The 21,316-nt window shown below is 26.6% G+C and overlaps 1 protein-coding gene across 1 annotated transcript in view; it reads right to left on the bottom strand.

Annotated features, from left to right (window-relative positions):
• Positions 1 to 21,316, bottom strand: part of LOC126748537 (lachesin-like) — a 140,553-nt gene that overhangs the window by 70,287 nt on the left and 48,950 nt on the right. The window contains exon 2 of the mRNA XM_050457842.1: positions 6,979 to 7,126. Within this exon, the coding sequence (XP_050313799.1) occupies positions 6,979 to 7,084 (106 nt within the window). The 5' untranslated portion in view covers positions 7,085 to 7,126. The remainder of the gene's footprint in view (positions 1 to 6,978; positions 7,127 to 21,316) is intronic.

Raw genomic sequence — 21,316 nt, forward strand, 5'->3', positions numbered from 1 at the left:
TATTAAAGTTTAAGAAACTTAATACAAAAAAACATATAAGTGGCTTAATATTGCATTTTAATTTTTTTAAACTTAATTGCATTAAAAAGAATTCAATAAATAAAAAATTATTCATGACTATTCAGAACAAACTCATTACTACTCATAATTAACTACATAGGAGCGTCAACGTTTGGCCTAGACTACATTCAAATACCACATATATTGAATGTTTAATATATCTCGAAAAAAATTCAATATAGGAGCGATATTAGTTCGAGTCACCAAAGATTGGTCAGGCCATTAACAAAGTCGGGCAGAGCAATAAATCCAACAAGCGCTTAAACAAAATACTATAAAACATTACTAAACAAACATGGCGAGCCGTATTTCTCGACACTAGACTGATTCAATGCTCAATATTGTTAACTATGCGTTGCCGGCGTATGTGGGGGGCTCCTAGCAATAACTCAACGTCGTTGTAGCTGAATCAACAAATTAGTATTGTATTTACGCTAACATAGCTAATCTGAGATTAGCGTTGGTAAAACCACAGCTATGGAGACGGCCTCCACGCAAGCAGACTTTATTAAGGCAGTGGCCATATCGCTTAGCGTCTTCCCTTAATTCCTTATAAATTATACCAAGTCTCCTTTATAAGGTGACCTAAATTTGTCTTTTTTTTTGAAATATTGGAGAAAATCTTTTGCAAAGTTAACTTTATTGGATGCTCCCAAAATTCTTAATAAAGAGTGAACTAGAACTCTCTCCTGTTATAGTATAAATTTTACTTCTTATATGAAATAAATCATGATATTAATTAATTAAAAATTATGCCAGGCACTTAATTATAATTTTTGCTATTTTTCTCAGTTAAAACCTGAATGTTCCTTATTGCAAAAAAATTAATCATGACTTCACAAATTTTTTCCAGCAAACCTTTTGGAATATCAACTTTATTTTTCTTATAGGCATTATCTCTTTTTTTCCAAAATTCTAATTAAACAGTGAACTAGAACCGTCTGCTCTTAAGGTAAAAATTTTACTTCTCATATGAAATAATTTAGGATTTTAATTAATTAGAAATCTATGCCAGGCATTTGAAAGAGAAAATTATCGTTTTAATTAACTAATTATCAGAGATACGCCATTACTTTAACTTCGTATAATGAATGAATAAATTATGATTTATTCAGCTGAACAGGCAGTTGCAAAAGTTAAGATTTATGTTGTTTTTTCAGAATGAAGAAATGATTAAATTCTAGTTGTTATAGAACATTATTCATGACTTTAACTACTCGTCAAAAATTACTTGAAGGTAGTTGGGAAAAGAAATCGCTTAAATTGTTTTTATTTAATTGCTTTAACTACAAACAAAAATCAGGGAAATTTATTCCAGGCACTTGAAAAAGAAAATCATAATTTTAATTAACTGCTTATCAGAGATCCGCCATTATTTTAATTACATTTAATAAATAAGTTATGATTTATGCAGCCTATGCATTTGTCTAGGCACTTGAACAAATTATTATTTAGGCGACTTTTTGCAGTGAACTAAAGACTGAACTTGTTATTAAAAATTAATCAGAACATTAACTACTCCTCGGAAATTACTTCATGTTACTTGAGAATGATGATTTTAATTAACTAGTTATTGCATTAACTGCAAACAGAAATCAAGGAAATTTATTCCAGGCACTTGAAAGGGAAAATCGTAATTTTGATTAACTGCTTATCAGAGATATCTCATTAACTCACCTACATGTAATGAATAAGTTATGATTTACGCAGCTTATCAGAGTTAGAACTTGAATTGTAGTTTCAATGAAAAAATTAATCATGATTATAACTCATTAAATATTACCAGGCAGTTCCAGACATTTAAAAGGAAAAATCATAATTTTAATTAACTGCTTTTCAGAATTACACCATTATTTTAATTACATATAATGAATAAGTTATGATTTATGCAACCGATCAGGTAATTGAACAAATTATGATTTATGCTACTAATTAAACTAAACTAATTTTAACTGTAACTATTTATCAAAAATTACTTCTAGGGAATTGAGAGAGAAAATCATGATTTAATTAACTGGTGATCAGAGACACTTCATTGCTTTAAGTACAAATAAAAACTTGGAAAATTCATTTTAGGCATTAAACTACAAAATCGTAATTTAATTTAACTGCTTATCAGAGATAAGTCATTACTTTAATTATATATGATGAATAAGTTCTGATTTATTCCGCTTATCAGATATATGAATGAATAAATCATCGCTTGATTGTCAAAAAATTTTACAATTTGTAGACAAAGCTGATACAAACATATACAAACTTATACAAATCAATAATATATATATAATAAATATTTCCAGGCACTTGAACAAATTATGATTTATATTATTCACAGTGGAGTAAAAACTGGAATCTATTTGTAATTAAAAAATTAGTCAAGACTTTAACTACTAATCAAAAATTACTTCATAGTACTTGGGAAAGGAAATCATGATTTTAATTAACTACTTATCAAAGACCCTCGATAGCTTTAATAAACAATAAACAGAAACCAAAAAAATTAATTTTAAGCGCTTGAAAGAAAAGATTATAATTTTAATTAACTGCTTATCAGAGATACGCCTATACTTTAACTACATGTAATTAATGGGATATAATTTACGCAGCTTATCAGAGTTAAACTTTAAATTAAAATTCCTATAAAAACTTAATTATGACCATAACTACTCATCAAAAATTACTTCCAGGCACTTGGACGAGGAAATCATAATACATATAATTTTTCCAGGTACTTAATGCTATATTTGGCTACTTAATGCTTTATGCTATTTTTCACAGCGAACAAAATCCTAAATTTCATTTTTTATAAAAAATCATCATAACTATGATATCTACTCATTAAAAATAACTTATAAGCATTTTAATTAACTGGTTATCAGAGATACGTCAATGCTTTAACTACATGTAATGAATAAGTTATAATTTTTGCAGTTTATTAGAGTTAAAGCCTGAATTCCTATAAAAATTAATTATTAATTTAATTAGTCAGAAAAAATTACTTACAAGCACTTGGAAGAGACACAATGATTTTAATTAACTGATTATCAGAGATACGCGATTATGTTAACTATATATAATAAGTTATGATTTATTCACCTTATCAGGAATTTTTTCAGGCACTTAATTAAATAATGATTTATACTCTTTTTGACAGTGTATTAAGGTCTGAATTTCACTTTTTATAAAAAATCGTCATGACTATAACAACTCATTAAATATTACTTCTAGGGATTTTAATTAACTGGTTATTAAATATACGTCATTAGTTTAACTACATGTAATAAATAAGTTATAATTTATGCAGTTTATCAGAGTTAAATCCTAAATTGTAGTTCCTATAAAAATTAATTATTAAATTAATTACTCAGAAAAAATGACTTACAAGCACTTGGAAGAGACACAATGATTTTAATTAAATGTTTATCAGAGATACGCGATTATGTTAACTATATATAATAAGTTATGATTTATTCACCTTATCAGGAATTTTTTCAGGCACTTTAATTACTCATCAAAAATTCATTCCAGTCCCTTGAAAGAAATCATAGTTTTAATTAACTACTTATTAGAGATACGTCATTACTGTAATGGATTAGTTATAATTTATGCAGTTTATCAGAGTTAAAGCCTGAATTGTAGTTCCTATAAAAATAAATCATAATTCTAGTTACTCAGAAACTTACCTACTTCCAAGCACTCAGAAGAGAAACATTGATTTTAATTAAATGCTTATTGGAGATACGCTATTACTTTAATTACATATTATAATGATTACCTGATGATTTATTTAGCTTATGAGGCATTTTTCCAGGCACTTAAATAAATTATCATTTATGCTATTTTTCACAGTGAAGTAAAGCCAGAATGTTACTTGTCTTAAAAAATTAAACATAACTGTAACTACTGATCCAAAACTACCTCCAAGTAATTAGGAGAGGAAATCATCATTTTTAATTAACTGGTTATTAGAGATTCCTAATTACTTAACTAAAACCAGGAACCAGGAAAATTGATCCAGGCACTTGAAAGAGAAAATTATCATTTTAATTAAGTGCTTATCAGAGATGCGCCATTTGTTCAACTACAGATATTATGAATAAGTCTAATAAGACTAATGATTTATTCAGCCTATCAGAGTTAAAGCCTGATTTGTCCAATTAAAAGTTCTTATGAAAAATTAATATTAAATTGAACTACTTAGAAAAAAAGAAAAAAGTACTTACAAGGACTTATACGAGAAACCACGATTTTAATTAACTGCTTATCCTTTGAGCAAGAAAATTTATTTGGAATTTACCTGGCTGCACTTTAATACTATAAAAGATTATTCATCTGACATTTCATCTTTGGGCCATCATCATCAACCTAATTTTCTCTTATAAGTACCAATGATGTACCATTCTCTGTTCCTCTCATAGAAGTGTTAATTAAAAATGCAGGCGTAGAATGAGAAAAAAAATAAGTTGATGATACCATGTTAATTATAAATAATGAATAGGTTGTGATTTATTCCGCTTATCAGATATATTTCCAGGCACTTCAACAAATCATGATTTATGCTACTATTCACAGTGTAGTAAAAACTGGATTTCATTTGTAATTAAAAATTTGTCACTTAGACTTTAACTACTTATCAAAGACACTTGATGGCTTTAACAATAAAAAGCAACCAAAAAAATTTTAAGCACTCACAGGATTTTTTTCTAGCACTTAATTACATGATAATTTATGTTATTTTTTGCAGTGAATTAAAACCTGAATTTCACTTTTTATAAAAACTCATCATGACTATATATACTCATTAAAAATTACTTATAAGCATTTTAATTAACTGGTTATCAGAGATACGTCAATGCTTTAACTGTAAACAGAAATCAGGAAAATCGAAGCCAGGCACTTAAAAAAAATTATAAATTTAACTAACTGCGTATCAGAGATACGTCATTACTTTAACTACGTGTAATGAATAAGTTATAATTTATGCAGTTTATCAGAGTTAAATCCTGAATTGTAGTTCCTATAAAAATTAATTATTAAATTAATTACTCAGAAAAAATGACTTACAAGCACTTGGAAGAGACACAATTATTTTAATTAACTACTTATTAGAGATACGTTATTTCTATAATGGATTAGTTATAATTTATGCAGTTTATCAGAGTTAAAGTCTGAATTGTAGTTCCTATTAAAATAAATCATTATTTTAGTTACTCAGAAACTTACCTACTTCCAAGCACTCAGAAGAGAAACATTGATTTTAATTAAATGCTTATTGGAGATACGCTATTACTTTAATTACATATTATAATGATTACCTGATGATTTATTTAGCTTATGAGGCATTTTTTCAGGCACTTAAATAAATTATCATTTATGCTATTTTTCACAGTGAAGTAAAGCCAGAATGTAACTTGTCTTAAAAAATTAAACATAACTGTAACTACTGATCCAAAACTACCTCCAAGTAATTAGGAGAGGAAATCATCATTTTTAATTAACTGGTTATTAGAGACGCCTAATTACTTAACTAAAACCAGAAACCAGGAAAATTAATCCAGGCACTTGAAAGAGAACATTATCATTTTAATTAAGTGCTTATCAGAGATGCGCCATTTGTTCAACTACAAATATTATGAATAAGTTTAATAAGAATAATGATTTATTTAGCCTATCAGAGTTAAAGCCTGAACTGTTTATTTAAAAGTTCCTATGGGAAATTAATAATAAATTTAACTACTCAGAAAAAAATTACTTACAATGACCCTTAAGAGAAACCACGATTTTAATTAACTGCTTATCCTTTGAGCAAGAAAATTCATTTGGAATTTACCTGGCTGCACTTTAATACTATAAAAGATTATTCATCTGACGTTGCATCTTTGCGCCATCATCATCAACCTAATTTTCTCTTATAAGTACCAATGATGTACCATTCTCTGTTCCTCTCGTAGAAGTGTTAATTAAAAATGCAGGCGTAGAATGAGAGAAAAAATAAGTTGACGATATCATGTTGTATTACGCACTACTTTAGAACTAGAAAACCAGAGTCTAATTACATGAAACCTTTTCCAAATGTCATTATAAAAGTTTCAAATTCAGACGTCTATGAAAATGCGCAAATGTAGACACAATTCCTTTGGATTTTTGAAAAATAAATATTTATAAATGTCAATATTGGTAACTAGATATCCAAAAATAGATTCCAGGGCTGATTATTAGAATGTTACTACTACCTTAATTGAATTCTAGAAGTTCGAGTTACGAGACTCAAAGCTAATAAAGTTTTTATAATTAATTAAATAACGTTTTGATTAATTATGTTCGCTTGCTCTTTGTAGAAGCCAGAATTTGCTTTGTTATTGTAAAGTTTTAAATTCGTATTGCGCAAGATATTTGCGGAATGGTTGATGGTTATTTAGAATGACAGAAAAGTTGCGGGCCTGTTATTAATGATAAAATGCATGCCAATGTCACACCCCATTTTTTTAATTGTTACATTGATTTATTAAAGTTTTATTCTCTGACGGGTGTGGATATTCCCGTTTCCACGTACGAGGAATTTCAATTCGCGCGTTTTTTGTGTGTGTGTGTGTGTTTTTTTTATGCGTATACCACACTCAAATATGCATATTGTGTAACTAAGTTTTCGCCCAACTAATGAATACAATTTTCAAGTGAAAACGGTAGACGTGATAGCACCGAGCGAAGCATTTTAATCAAAATTTCAATATTGGGGAATTCAATTCTATGAGCAAACAAAAAAAATACGACCGGGATCCGTATATTAAAGCGGATCATAGTTTTTGGTCAACGGGTAATAATTTCAATATGGCGCGCTCGATTTTTTATTAGAGACCCAAAGACAATATCCAGACGATATCATTCTCAATATGTAGAGGAAACATTTATGAGTTTTACCTTCGGTAAAAATGGGCTGCAATAGGGTGCAAAAAAGGAGGAATGCTTGCGTCGCTGTCATCTCTGGAAGCCCTAGGGAACAGTGTTTATTTGAACTCGTCATCATTGATTTCTTTGATGATTGACTGGTGACGTTGTTCGATCATGCCTGGAATAAAAAATATATATATTAGAAAGCATTTTACCTAAAAATTTAAAAGTAAATTTTCATCTTAGTTTACTAAAATGGGAATAAAATGACGTTTTTTTATTGTAATTGTATAAACTACGCGAGAAAAATGCAATCCAGACGAAGAGTAGTTTAGAAATAAAACGATGATTCAGAAAAAACTCATTCTGAGGTTTACTTAATAGAGCTCATATTTTTTTTAATAAAATTATATAAAATATGAAAGAAAAATATATTTTCCAAAAGATTAATACAGTAACTTAATTTTTTACGGTTTTGAGTTAACTATATTTTTTAAGAGAAAATTCCAGAATAATTACATAAAATATATAAATAAAAATAAATATATATAGCTCAAGTAGCTTACAGATTCATAAACGAAAAGGTTCAAAAACATTAAACATAATAAATCCTAAGCTCATAAGTCTCGAGTACACTGCAGAAGATTACATAAAGAGTTTATATGAAATGAAAAATTGGATGATTGATTAATCGATTTAAGAAAAAAAAATAAAATTTCTCAAAATTTTTATTTTTTTATTTTTCGTCTAAAAATTTTCCGATTTTTCAAAAATTTGCCATAACTTCTTTATTTTTCGATTTACAGCCTAACATTATTCCTTGTGGTTTGTTCTACTTTCAATAAAAAATACAGTGCTGAAAGAAAATTTTCCATCTTTCTAATAGTTTTCCAGAAAATAAGGAAAAACTTCTAAGAAGTTTTTTCCAATTTTCTGGAAAACTAGTTGAGTTAAAAATTATTTTTCTATTGGATCTAACGCACACTGATATTTCAAACAACCTTTAATTAAACAATTTTTTATTTTTACGAATAGTTATCCAAAAAAAAAAAATAAAAACCTGAATTATGAACATTTTTCTATGATTTTCACTTTGAATTTCTTAAGGAAGAATTTTTAGGAAAATTGGATATAACTTTTTTCTGGTATATTTTTCTAAGTTTTCTAAGACTTTTTTTAAACCTTTTTTTAGGCAATTTATTAATTTTCAAAAAAAAAACACTTTTTGCAAAAAAAAAATTCTTAATTTTTAAGTGAAAATTTAGAATTTTTTTTTCAATAGTCTTTGAGAAAATGAGGAAAAACTTCTCAGAATTTTTTTCCAATTTTCTGGAAAACTAGTGGAGTTAAAAATTATTTTTCTATCACACTGACATTTCAAACAACTTTTGGTTAAACAATTTTTTACTCTTACTAATACTTATCCAAATAAAAACCTAAATTATGAACATTTTCCTGTGGTTTTCCCTTTAAATTTTTGAGGAAGAATTTTTGGGGAAAATTGGGTATAACTTTTTCCTGGTATATTTTTCAAAAAAGTTTTATAAGACGTTTTTTAAGCTTTTTGAACGATTAATCAATTTATAAAAAAAAATTCTCAAAAAAAATTTTTTTTTTCGTCAAAAAATTTTCCAATTTTTCAAAAATTTGCTATAACTTTTTTATTTTTCGATTTACAGCCTAACGTTATTCTTTATGATTTGTTCTATTGTCGAAATTTTCCATATTTTCAATAGTCTTCGAAAAAAAGAGGAAAAACTTCTATGAGGTCTTTCTCAATTTTCTGGAAAACTGGTAGAGTTTAAAATTATTTTTCTATTGCACCTGATGCACAGTGACATTTCAGATAACCTCTGATTAAACAATTTTTTACTCTTACTAATAGTTATCCAAAAAAAAAAAGTAAGAACCTAAATTATGAACATTTTCCCATGGGTACCCCTTACAATTTTTTAGAGCTTTTTGGGCAATCTATTAATTTCCCAAAAAAAATTCAATAAAAAAAATCAACTTTTTCATTCAAAAATTAGGCGAAGTTCTCAAAAATCCTCCATAACTTCTTTATTTTAAGGTTTACGACTAAACATTATTTTCTATGATTTGTTCTATTTTTGACTAGACATATAAAGCCAGAAGAAAATTTTCCATATTCGTACTTGTAGTTTGTTTTATTTAAGACTCGTGTTTTATTTATACTTTTTCTGTAAGTTTTGATTGTACATACTTTGTTTTATCATTTGTTTTACCTTTATTTATGTAATTGTAGTTTATATGTGTATTTATTTTATTTTTATTTTACAATTTTAACTCGTATTTTGTTTTATTTTTGCTATTTTATTTTAGGCTTAAATTTTATTTATAAATTTTCTGTATGTGAGACTTTTTGTATTTTTTGTATATGTATGCCATTTTGTACAAGCACACACTTTTTTTTCAAATTATTTGCAATTTTTTTATTTTTATTGATTTAAATTTTTAAGTTTCTTTTTTTAAATATGTATTATACTCGTATTATCTATATATTATGTATTACCTTTGTAGCTCAAGCTAAATAAATACATTATTATTATTATTCCCAATAAACTTCGAGAAAATGGGGCAAAGCTTCTAGGAGGTTTTCCACAATTTTCTGGAAAACTACTAAATCAAAAAAATTATTTTTTTATCGCGTCTAATGCACGTTAATATTTTCAACAACTTTTGTTTAAATAATTTTTTTTTCCAACCAATAGTTTTCCAGAAAAAAAATAAAAACCAAAATTATGAACATTTTTCCATGGGCATCAATTTATAGAAGGAAAAAATTAAAACTTCTTAAAAATTTTTACTTAAAAATGTATGTAATTTTTCAAAAATCTTTCATAACTTTTTTATTTTTTAATTTACAGCTAAATTTTATTCTTTATGATTTGTTTTATTTTTGATAGAGATTATAACGCTAAAAGAAAATTTTCTATACTCCTAATAGTTTTTGACGAAATGAGGAAAAACTGTTAAGAGGTTGTTCTCAAGTTTCGGGAAAACTATTGGACCTAATAATAATTTTTCTATTGTATCTAATGCGCATTATTATTTTCAATTAAATTTGTTTAAATAGTTTCTTTTCAACCATTAGTTTTCCAGAAAATAAATAAAAACCAAAATTATGAATATTTTTCCATGGTTACCCCTTACGATACTTTTTTTGGGAAAATTGGGTATACATTTTTTCTGGTACATTTTTGAAAAATATTTTATTAGACTTTTTTAAAGCTTTTTGAGCGGTTGATCAATCTATATTTAAAAAAAAAATATTTTTCAAACTTTTTTTTCACCTAAAAATTTTCAAATTTTTCAAAAATCCTCCATAGCTTCTCTATTTTAATTCGAATTTTAATGCTAAAAGAAATTATCCAAACTCCAAGTAGTTTTAGAAAAAATTTGGAAAAACTATATAGAGATTTTCTTAAGTGCGAATTTTGCTCAAAGAATTGGGCTAAAAACCCTGGGATTTTCATTGAATTTTTTTCACATAAATCGAGTGAGTATTTAAATGTATAAGAGCTTAATAAGAAGTACTTAACTTTATTTTTAAACGCATTATTTGAGAAATATTTAATATTTCTCAATAAGTTATTTTTGTGGATGATTTTTTCATTGCATCTCTTATTAAAATTAATTTTAATTACGTTAATTTAAGTATTAAACTACAAACGAGGAACATCATATGCTACATACGACTTTTGTATTAAAGAAGTAAAAGTAACAAAACTTGAAATTAAAAAAAAAGTAAGTTAAAAAAAGTTACCCTGAAATATACATTTTAATATAAACATATACTGAAAATATTGCTTTTTTTATATTGAATATTTGGGATATTTATGTGATATTCCAGGTATATAAAGATATATTATGTTCCTTACAACAAAAAATTGGAAGTATATTCCACAAAATTTTTCCATTACGGCCTAGAACAACTATTCAAATTAAATATTTATTACATATGATTTTTTTCAAGCAATTTACGTTTTTTCGTCATAGCCTAAATCACTTTAAAATAAAATATTATTATATAATTTAATCCATTGCATACAATGTATAAATACAAAATTGAAAAAAAAAATTTCATTACATATAATAGTCATATACTAAAATTTTTGAATAAAAAAAATACAAGAATAGACTTATTAACAATAATTACCACATGACGGTTTCCTTAAAATCGCCATTAAAGAACAAAACAGCGTGCCTCATTAAAGTTAAGCTAAATAAGAAGTATTATGCCCTTTGTGCTTGCAAAAACCAAAAGCAAGTTATTTCGTTAAAAAAAAAAAGCGCATTCTATTTACAAACGAACCCCTAAGGCTACTCACTAATGAGCAGAAAAATGCTAACGTTCCTTTTTTTTATACGTATAAATATTTTATTATCGAACGTCTGGTCAGTTCAAAATTGAGGTTTAAAGTAAATTAGGCATTATTAGCCATTGTTAAAGCTGACATCGAAATTTAACAATCCCGCTTTGTCTGACGCTAGATACTCTGATCACTTAATGGTCAATGATCTTCAATTGCTGCCCTGCGAATTCCGACAAAATTATACTAATTTTCAGCAGTGTCAACAGTCAGCAGCCGTATTTATTTCCTTATTGTTCTAGACTTCCATACATAATAAATGAATTAATTAAAATATATGGTATGCATATCCGTTATTGTGGGCAATATATAAATCCATATTTTGGGGCAATTTATTTGAAAACGCTAACCTTCCTTTGGTCATTATGAATTAAAAAGGCCCTCATGTGGGTTTTCATGGACATTAAATTACAGTAAAACAAAGTGAAATCTGTTTCATTTATGAATAAAATATGAAAATATTCGCGCCGGCCCGCGTCCTAACCAGCGAAATGTCTCTGTTTAAAATAGTCGGTTTGCATTGTGAATTTTAAATCGTTTAGTAAAATATTTTATAGATAAATACGAAAATTTAATATGTCAAAGTCTGTTGTCTCTCATAGATCTTTCCCGGGTAGCTTTTATTGCAAAAACTCGAAAAACAAATGTGTTCCTTCGGGACGTTTTTTATAAGGGTTACCGGAAATGAAATTTAATGGACGTGCCTGTATTTTTCTTATTCCCATTTTAACATTCATGGAGGTTGTATTGTCAAGAAAATAGAAAATGTGTGAGGCAAATGGTATATATTGAATTTCTTTCGGATGTAAAGTGAAATAGTCCCTGTCTGTTAATCCAATAAATTTTCTTCGCTCTCGTGGTAAAAAGGCAATCTTTGTCCTTTAAAAGAATTTCACCAAGATTTTTCTGTTGTTGTTGGTGTGTCGTTAGAAAATTGATTTTATTAAATTAAAAAAATATTAGAAGATTCGTATAGGATCTAGATTGTATAGATGTGAATAGACTTTAAAAATTCAATATGTTTATTGTTAAGCATCTAATTACCAAAAAAGAAATGTGATTATATTAGAATGCTAGTTATTAATTTTTTTTATTTATTAAATGAAATTCATTAATTAAAGAAAAAGGTGTCCAATGATTTTATAAAAAGAATCTATGTTCAAATTTTCAAATCTCTAACTCTCTTATTTTAAGGGATACGGGCTCTTTGTTTTTGAAGTTTCAATTTTTTTTCCCAAAACATTTCAATTTCCAAGACTAATATTTTTTTTCAGTTTTTGGAAAAACACTAGTTCAATGATTTTATGAAGAGAATATCTGTTTCAATTTTCGGACCTCTAACATTTTTATTTCTAGAAATATGAGCACTTTGATTAAATTTCTTTTTTCGTAAATTTTTCAAATTTCAAGGCTGATATTTCAATTTTTTTATATTTTTGAAAAAAACGCTGAAATAGGTGTCCAATGATTTTATAAGAGGAATCTATGTTCCAATTTTTAGATCTCTAATTATTTTATTTCTAGAGATATGAGCACCTTGATTTAAAATTTTAATTTTTTTCTTAAATTTTTCAACTTCCAAGGCTGATATTTCAATTTCTCAAAACGTTTGAAAAAAACGCTGACATAGGTGTCCAATAATTTTATAAGGAGAATTTATGTTCATATATTCTTATATTTAGATCTCTAACTTTTTTATTTCTAGAAATATGAGCACTTTGCTTTGAAATTTTCCATTTAAAATTTTTCAACTTCCAGGGCTGATATTTTATTTTTTTTTTATTTTTGGAAAAAACGATAAAATGGGTGTCCAATAATTTTATAAGAAGCATCTATATTTTAATTTTCAGATCTCTAACTATTTTATTTCCAGAGATATGAGCAAATTAAAATTTGAATTTTTTTTCTTAATTTTTTTAATTTTCAAGGATAATATTTCAATTTCTCAAAACTTTTGAAAAAAAACGCTTAAATAAGTGTCCAATGATTTTTTGAGAAGAATCTATGTTTAAAATTTCAAATCGTTAACTATTTTATTTCTAGAGATATGAGCACTTTGATTGGATATTTTAATTTTTTTTCTTAAATTTTTTAACTTCCAAGGCTGATATTTCAATTTTTCAAAACTTTTGGAAAAAACGCTGAAGTAAGTATCCAATGATTTTATAAGAAAAATCTATGTTCTAATTTTCAGATCTCTAACTATTTTATTTCAAGAAATCTGAGCACTTTGATTTGAAATTTTAATTTTTTTTCCTTAAATTTTTCAACTTCCAAGGCTGATATTTCAAAATCTGAATACTTTTCGAAAAGACTCTAAAATAGGTGTCCAATGATTTAATAAGAAGAATCTATGTTCTAATTTTGAAATCTCAAACTTTTTTATTTCTAGAGATATGAGTACTTTACTATGAATTTTTTTTCCTTAAATTTTCAACTTTTAAGGCTAATATTTCAATTTTTTAAACCTTTTGGAAAAAATGTTGAAATAGGTGTCCAATGATTTTATAAGAAAAATCTATGTTCAAATTTTCAGATCTCTAACTATTTTATTTCTAGAGATATGAGCACTTTGTTTTAAATTTTTTTTTCCATAGATTTTTCAATTTTCAAGGCTGATATTTCCATTTTTTAATATTTTTGAAAAAAAACGCTGAAACAGCTATCCAATTATTTTATAAGAAGAATCTATGTTCAAATTTTCAGACTCTGACTATTTTATTTCTAGAGATATGAGCACTTTGCTTTGAAATTTTAATTTTCCATTTTAAATTTTTCAACTTCCAGGGCTGTTATTTATTTTTTTTTTAATTTTTGGAAAATACACTAAAATGGGGGTCCAATGATTTTATAAAAAGAATCTATGTTCTAATTTTCAGATCTCCAAGTTTTTTTATTTCTAGAGATATGAGCACTTTACTATGATTTTTTTTTTCTTAAATTTTTCAATTTTAAAGGCTGATATTTTCATTTCTCAAAACTTTTGGAAAAAAACGCAGAAATAGGTGTCTCATGATTTTATAAGAAGAATCTATGTTCTAATTTTGAAATCTCAAACTTTTTTATTTCTAGAGATATGAGCACTTTGCTTTGAAATTTTAATTGCTTTTATTTATCAACTTCCAAGATCTGCTGATATATCTATGTTTTTAAGTTTTTGGATAAAACACTCAATTAGGTATTCAATAATTTTATGAGAAGAAATTATTTGCCAATTTTTAGATCTCTAACATTCTTATTTCTAGAGATATAAACAATTTGATTTGATATTTTATTTTTTTTCTTAAATTTTTCAATTTCCAAGGCTGATCGTTCGGTTTTTAAACATTTTTAGAAAAAATGCTGAAATAGGTGTCCAATGATTTTATAGGAAGAATATATGTTCTAATTTTCAGATCTCTAACTTTTTTATTTCTAGAGATATGAGCACTTTACTATGAATTTTTTTTTTCTTAAATTTTTCAATTTTTAAGGCTGATATATAAATTTCATAACACTTCGAAAAAACACTAAAGTAGGTGTCCAATTATTTCATAATGAGAATCTATGCTCTAATTTTCAGATCTCAAACTTTTTTATTTCCAGAGAAATGAGCACTTTGCCTTGAATTTAAAATTTTTTTTATTTTTCAACTTCCAAGATCTGCTGATATATCATGTTCTTAAGTTTTTGGATAAAACACTCAATTAGGTATTCAATCATTTTATGAGAAGAAATTATTTCCCAATTTTTAGATCTCTAACTTTCTTATTTCTAGAGATATGAGCACTTAAAATTTTTTTTTCCTTAATTTTTCAAATTTTAATGCTGATGTTTCAAACCTTTAAACCTTTTGGAAAAAATGCAATTTGATTTGATATATTTTTTTTTTCTCAAATTTTTCAAATTTTAAGACTGATATTTCAATTTTTTAATCCTTTTGGAAAAAATGCTGAAATAGGTGTCCAATTATTTTATAAGAAGAATCTATGTTCCAATTTTCAGATCTCTAACCCTTTTATTTTTAGAGATAGGAGCACTTTGTCTCTGAATTTCTTTTCTCCTTAATTTTTAATTTTTAAAGCTAATATACCCGTTTTTCTGAAATAGGTATCTAATGATTTTATGAGAAGAATTTATGCTCCAATTTTTAAATCACCAACAACTCTAAAACGTTTTTATAATGTCGTTGAGAGAAGTTACTCTGAACATTTTTTATAGTAATATAAATTCTCGAAAATTCGTTTTACAATGCTTTTATAGTTGAGGTTGGGTTGAATTTGGTTAGGTTGTATTAGGTTAGATTAGTTTAGGTTACACAAAGGTTGGGTTGAGTTGGGTTGTGTTATATTATACACGGCTCATTTATATAGTAAATTAAAAAATTCGCAAATAAAATTGTTTACGATAAAAAAAACAAGTAAAAAAAATTAATTGTAATTTAATTAAATATAATAAAAAATATATCAAAAGTATGACAAAATTTGGGTTTTCTAATAAAATTTTCTCAATAAACCATAAGTTAATCGTCAATTGTCAGAGGTCTAGCATAGACCCTTGCGTAATACCACAATTTACCATCAACATCTAATTTACCCCTAGAATTTTAATAAATTCATTAAAAAGATGACTTTACAGAAGCAAAACTGCATCCCTCGAGAGACCTACAAAATTTAAAATTGATACTTAATTAAAATTTTTAATTCGTTGAGTTTCATTCATAATTTTACGTACATTGATTTTGTTTGACATGTATCATATTTTGTATGTTTCCAGAAAAAAGTAATTTGAAAGAAAAGTGAAATCCGTTTTTTTCTATTCTTAGTAAAATAAGTTTTAGAAGCTTTTAAATTCATAAAAACGCCAATTTTCAAAACCGCGTATCTTAGGAACAGTTGAATAAAAGTATGGCATGTGATACATCAAAATGTTCATAATTTTGTGTAGAATCCAAAACACATACAGGGTATTCTATTTAAAATAATAAAGTTTAACCACGGCTTTATGAGTATATAAAAAAAATGCGCACCCAAATATTATAATTGACGTGTGCGAGCGTTTTTTCTAAAACACACTCATTTATTTTCGATTGAAATTGTTCCATACTTTTACCGTTCACTGTATACGAGACACCTCAAAGTTCTGTGCTATATGGAGGGGTGTTCCATAATATGATGTGATTAAATCGAGTACCTACCTACGTCACTGTGTTGAGTGTAACACATAAATTTCAGGGGTAAATAGTAAAACCGACAATGAACATGTACAGCAGGTGGCAACCGCGTCGTTTCAATCAAAAGCTGGATATATAAACGTATATCCAGAAAAGCCCCTCGCATAATTCAGATTTGCCTTATATTTCAGTAGATATATTCCACATGGCACATTACAAACTTTCTGGTACACATTCTTAGTAATTTACGCAATATGAATACGAATGTGTGAGGTTTATTTAAAACAAAACAGGCTTAGAAAGGCATCTCCCCCCGTAGTAAATTTTGAACAGCGTATCAGGAATTACGGTTATTTTATAGCTTTGCACTTCGTGGCAAATGAAATTTGCGTTCTCATTGCAGCTGTGCCGTACGTGAATTAACTACGGCTTTTTTTTAACAAGCTGATGTATGCGATCCGGTAGCTGATAAATATGATGTGAGTCTAGCAATTTTTTTTTTTTTGTCGTCACCGGTTTGTTTCGCCTTTTAATAGCCCAACGCTGGATTAGCCAGAAAATGTTGCCTCTCCACATGAATATTGAATTTCGTTTGTTTGTTGATTTTGCGGGCGTAAAATTAAATCAATTTTGTTTTTTTGTTTTTTTCGCTTTTTTCCGTGTAAAGGCGCATCGGCTAAATCGAAAATAATGCGGGAACTTTGCTGCTTTTTATTAGTAAAAATAACCCACATTAGTTTCTATGCTGCCGGATTTATCTGCTATATTGAAACTCTATAAACTATTTCGGGGAGGGAGGGGGTTAATCAAAACTTTGTTGCCGGAACTAACGTAAATAACTTTCGGAAGGGGAGATTTTTCAAAGGATTTCATGAGATATTTCGTACTAGAACGTGACTTATCATACCCGTTATATCTTTAATAAACATAATATTATTTATTGTATATATGTATCTTAAAAAACGCACAAACTGTATGAAATATTTCTGGTTTGTCATATATTCTTATATATTTTGACTCATTTGTATGTGTATACATTTATTTCATTTTTTTATTTTTATTGATTTAAATTTTTATGTTTTAAATAGGTATTATATTATTTATAGTATGTATTACCTTTTTGCAGCTGAAGCTAAAAAAATACATCATTAATTTCAATAGAGATGCCTTGTTCTTCTAGCCACCTTAAAAAAATTTTTAAAAAGTGTTTAATTGGACAAATCTCTTCATTATGGTGATATATCATAAGGCCACTTAAATAAAAAAATAGATTTAAAAGAAAGTTAAAGATTTGATAAACCGATTCTTCTCATAAGCTCATTGAACACCTACTTCCGCGTTTTTTTCAGAAATTTTAAAAAATGGATATATCAGCCTTGGAAGTTAGAAAATTAAGGAAAAAAATTAAAATTTCAAAGCAAAGTATTCACGTTTCAACACCTGTTTCAGCGATTTTTCAAAAAAAAAATTAAACATGAAAATATCAGCCTTAGAAGTGGAAAAATTTGGGAAAAAAAAGTTAAAATTTCAAGAGCCCATATCTCTAAAAATAAGAGAGTTAGAGATTTGAAAATTAAAACACAGATTCTCCTAGTAAAATTGTTAAATACCTATTTCAGCAATTTTTTCAGAAATTTTTAAAAAAGGTAATATTAGGTTTGAAATTTGAAAATCTAAGAAAAAAAATTAAATTTTAGAGACAAAGCGCTCATATCTCTAAAAATAAGAGAGTTGGAGATTTAAAAATTAGAACATAAACTCTTCTCATAGAATCATTGGATAATTCAAGTGCGCATGTCTCTGAAAATAAGCGAGGTAGAGATTTGAAAATTGGGACATAGATTCTTCTCGTGAAATTATTGATAATCTGTTTCAGCGATTTTTCCAAAAAAAAATTAAACATGAAAATATCAGCCTTAGAAGGGGAAAAATTTAGGAAAAAATGTTAAAATTTCAACAAAGAGCCCATATCTCTAAAAATAAGAGAGTTAGAAATTTAAAAATTCGACCATAAATTCTTCTCATAAAATCATTGGACATATATTTCAGTGATTTTTCAAAAAATTTTAATAAATGTTAAGATCAGCCTTAGAAGTTAAAAAACCAAAAAATAAAAATAAAATTTCAGAGACTATGTGCGCATATCTCTGAAAATAAGTGAGTTAAAGACTTGAAAATTAAAACATAGATTTTTCCAAAAAAAAAATTAAACATGAAAATATCAGCCTTAGAAGGGGAAAAATTTGGAAAAAAAAGTTAAAATTTCAAAAACAAAGAGCCTCTATCTCTAAAAATAAGAGAGATAGAGATTTAAAAATTTAAACAGAGATTCTTCTCATAAAATCGTTAAATACCTATTTTAGCAATTTTTTAAAAAATTTTTAAAAATGGGAACATCAGCCTTGAAAGTTGAAACATCTAATAAAAAAAATTATGTTTCAAAAACCCAGTGCTCATATCTCTGTACATATCTCGATCTATATTTCGGTGATTTTCAAAAAATTTTGAAAAATGCAGATATCAGCCTTGGAAGTTAAAAAACCAAAAAAAAAATTCAGAGATAAAGTGCGCATATCTCTGAAAATAAGAGAGTTGGAGATTTAAAAATTAGAACATAAATTCTTCTCATAAAATCATTAGATATATATTTCAAGTGCGCATATCTCTGAAAATAAGCGAGTTAGAGATTTGAAAATTGGGACGTAAAATTATTGAATACCTATTTCAGCAATTTTTTCAAAAATTTATCCTTGAAAGTTGAAAACTCTAAGATAAAAAAATTCAATCGCAGAAAGAAAGTGCTCACCTCTCTAAAAATAAGAAAGGTAAAAATTGGAGCATAAATTCTTCTCATAAAATCATCGCACATATATTTCAGTGATTTTTCAAAAAAAAATTAAAAATTGTAAATATCAGCTTTAGAAGTTAAAAAAGCAAAGAAAAAAAGAAAATTTCAGAGACAAAGTCCGCATATCTTTGAAAATAAGTGAGTTAGAGATTTGAAAATTGGGATATAGATTCTTCTCGTAAAATTATTAATAACCTATTTTAGCGATTTTTCAAAAAAAAATTAACATAAAAATATCAGCCCTAGAAGGAAAAAAATTTGGGAAAAAAAGTTAAAATTTTCAAAGTCAAAGAGCCCATATCTCTAAAAATAAGAGAGTTAGAGATTCAAAAATTAAAACAAAGATTCTCCTGGTAAAATCGTTAAATACCTATTTCAGCGATTTTTTCAAAAATTAAAGAAATCGGAATATAAGCCTTGAAAGTTGGAAAAAAAATTGCATTTCAGAGACAATGTGCGCATATCTCTGAAAATAAGTGAGTTAAAGACTTGAAAATTGAAACATAGATTTTTCTCATAAAATTATTAAACACCTGTATCAGCGTAAAAAAAAAAAAAATTAAACATGAAAATATCAGCCTTAGAAGGGGAAAATTTGGAAAAGAAAGTTAGAATTTCAAAAACAAAGAGCCTCTATCTCTAAAACTAAGAGAGATAGAGATTAGAAAATTAAAACAGAGATTCTTCTCGTAAAATCGTTGAGTACCTATTTTAGCAATTTTTTAAAAAATTTTTAAAAATGGGAATATCAGCCTTGAAAGTTGAAAAATCTAAGAAAAAAAAATTTCAACAACCCAGTGCTCATATCTCTGAAAATAAGAGAGTTGGAGATTTAAAAATTGGAGTATAAATTCTTCTTATAAAATCATTGGATATATATTTCAGTGATTTTTCAAAAAAATTTGAAAAATGCATATATCAGCCTTAGAAGTTAAAAAACCAAAAAAAAAAAAATTCAGAGATAAAGTGCGCATATCTCTAAAAATAACTGAGTTAGAAATTTGAAAATTAAAACAGAGATTCTCCTCGTAAAATCGTTGAATACCTATTTCAGCGACTTTTTCAAACATTGAAAAAAATGGGAATATCAGCCTTGAATGTTGACAAAAAATTACATTTCAGAGACGAAGTGCTCATTACTCTGAAAATAAGAAAGTTAAATTTTTGAAAAATGAAGCATAAATTCTTCTCATAAAATCGTTACTTTCATATAATTTTATGTGCGGTTTTTTAGAAAAGTTCAACATAGATGCTTCTCATAAAATCATTGAATATATACTCATATTTCAGTGATTTTCCAAAAAAAAAAGTTGAAAATTGGAAATATCAGCTTTAAAAGTTAAAAAACCAAAGAAAAAAAAAGGAAATTTCAGAGATAAAGTACGCATATCTCTGAAAATAAGTGAGTTAGAGATTTTAAAATTGGGATATAGATTCTTCTCCTATAATTATTAATAACCTATTTCAGCGATTTTTCCAAAAAAAAATGTAACATAAAAATATCAGCCTTAGAAGGAGAAAAATTTGGAAAAAAACGTTAAAATTTCAACAAAGAGCCCATATCTCTAAAAATAAGAGAGTTAGAGATTCGAAAATTAAAACAAATATTCTTCTAGTAAAATTGTTGAATACCTATTTCAGCAATTTTTTCAGAAATTTTAAAAAAAGGTAATAGTAGGCTTGAAAGTTGAAAATCTAAGAAAAAAAAATTACATTTTAGAGACAAAGTGCTCATATTTCTAAAAATAAGAGAGTTAGAGATTTAAAAATTAGAACATAAATTCTTCTCATAAAATCATTGGATATATATCTCCAAAAATAAGAGAGTTAGAGATTTGAAAATTAAAACATAGATTCTCCAGGTAAAATCATTGAATACCTATTTCAGCATTTTTTTCATAAATTTAAAAAAAAAGGAATTTTATCCTTGAAAGTTGAAAACTCTAAAAAAAAATTAAATTTCAGAAACAAAGT

This window comes from Anthonomus grandis, chromosome 22 (genome assembly GCF_022605725.1).
Source record: "Anthonomus grandis grandis chromosome 22, icAntGran1.3, whole genome shotgun sequence".
Lineage (NCBI taxonomy): Eukaryota > Metazoa > Arthropoda > Insecta > Coleoptera > Curculionidae > Anthonomus > Anthonomus grandis.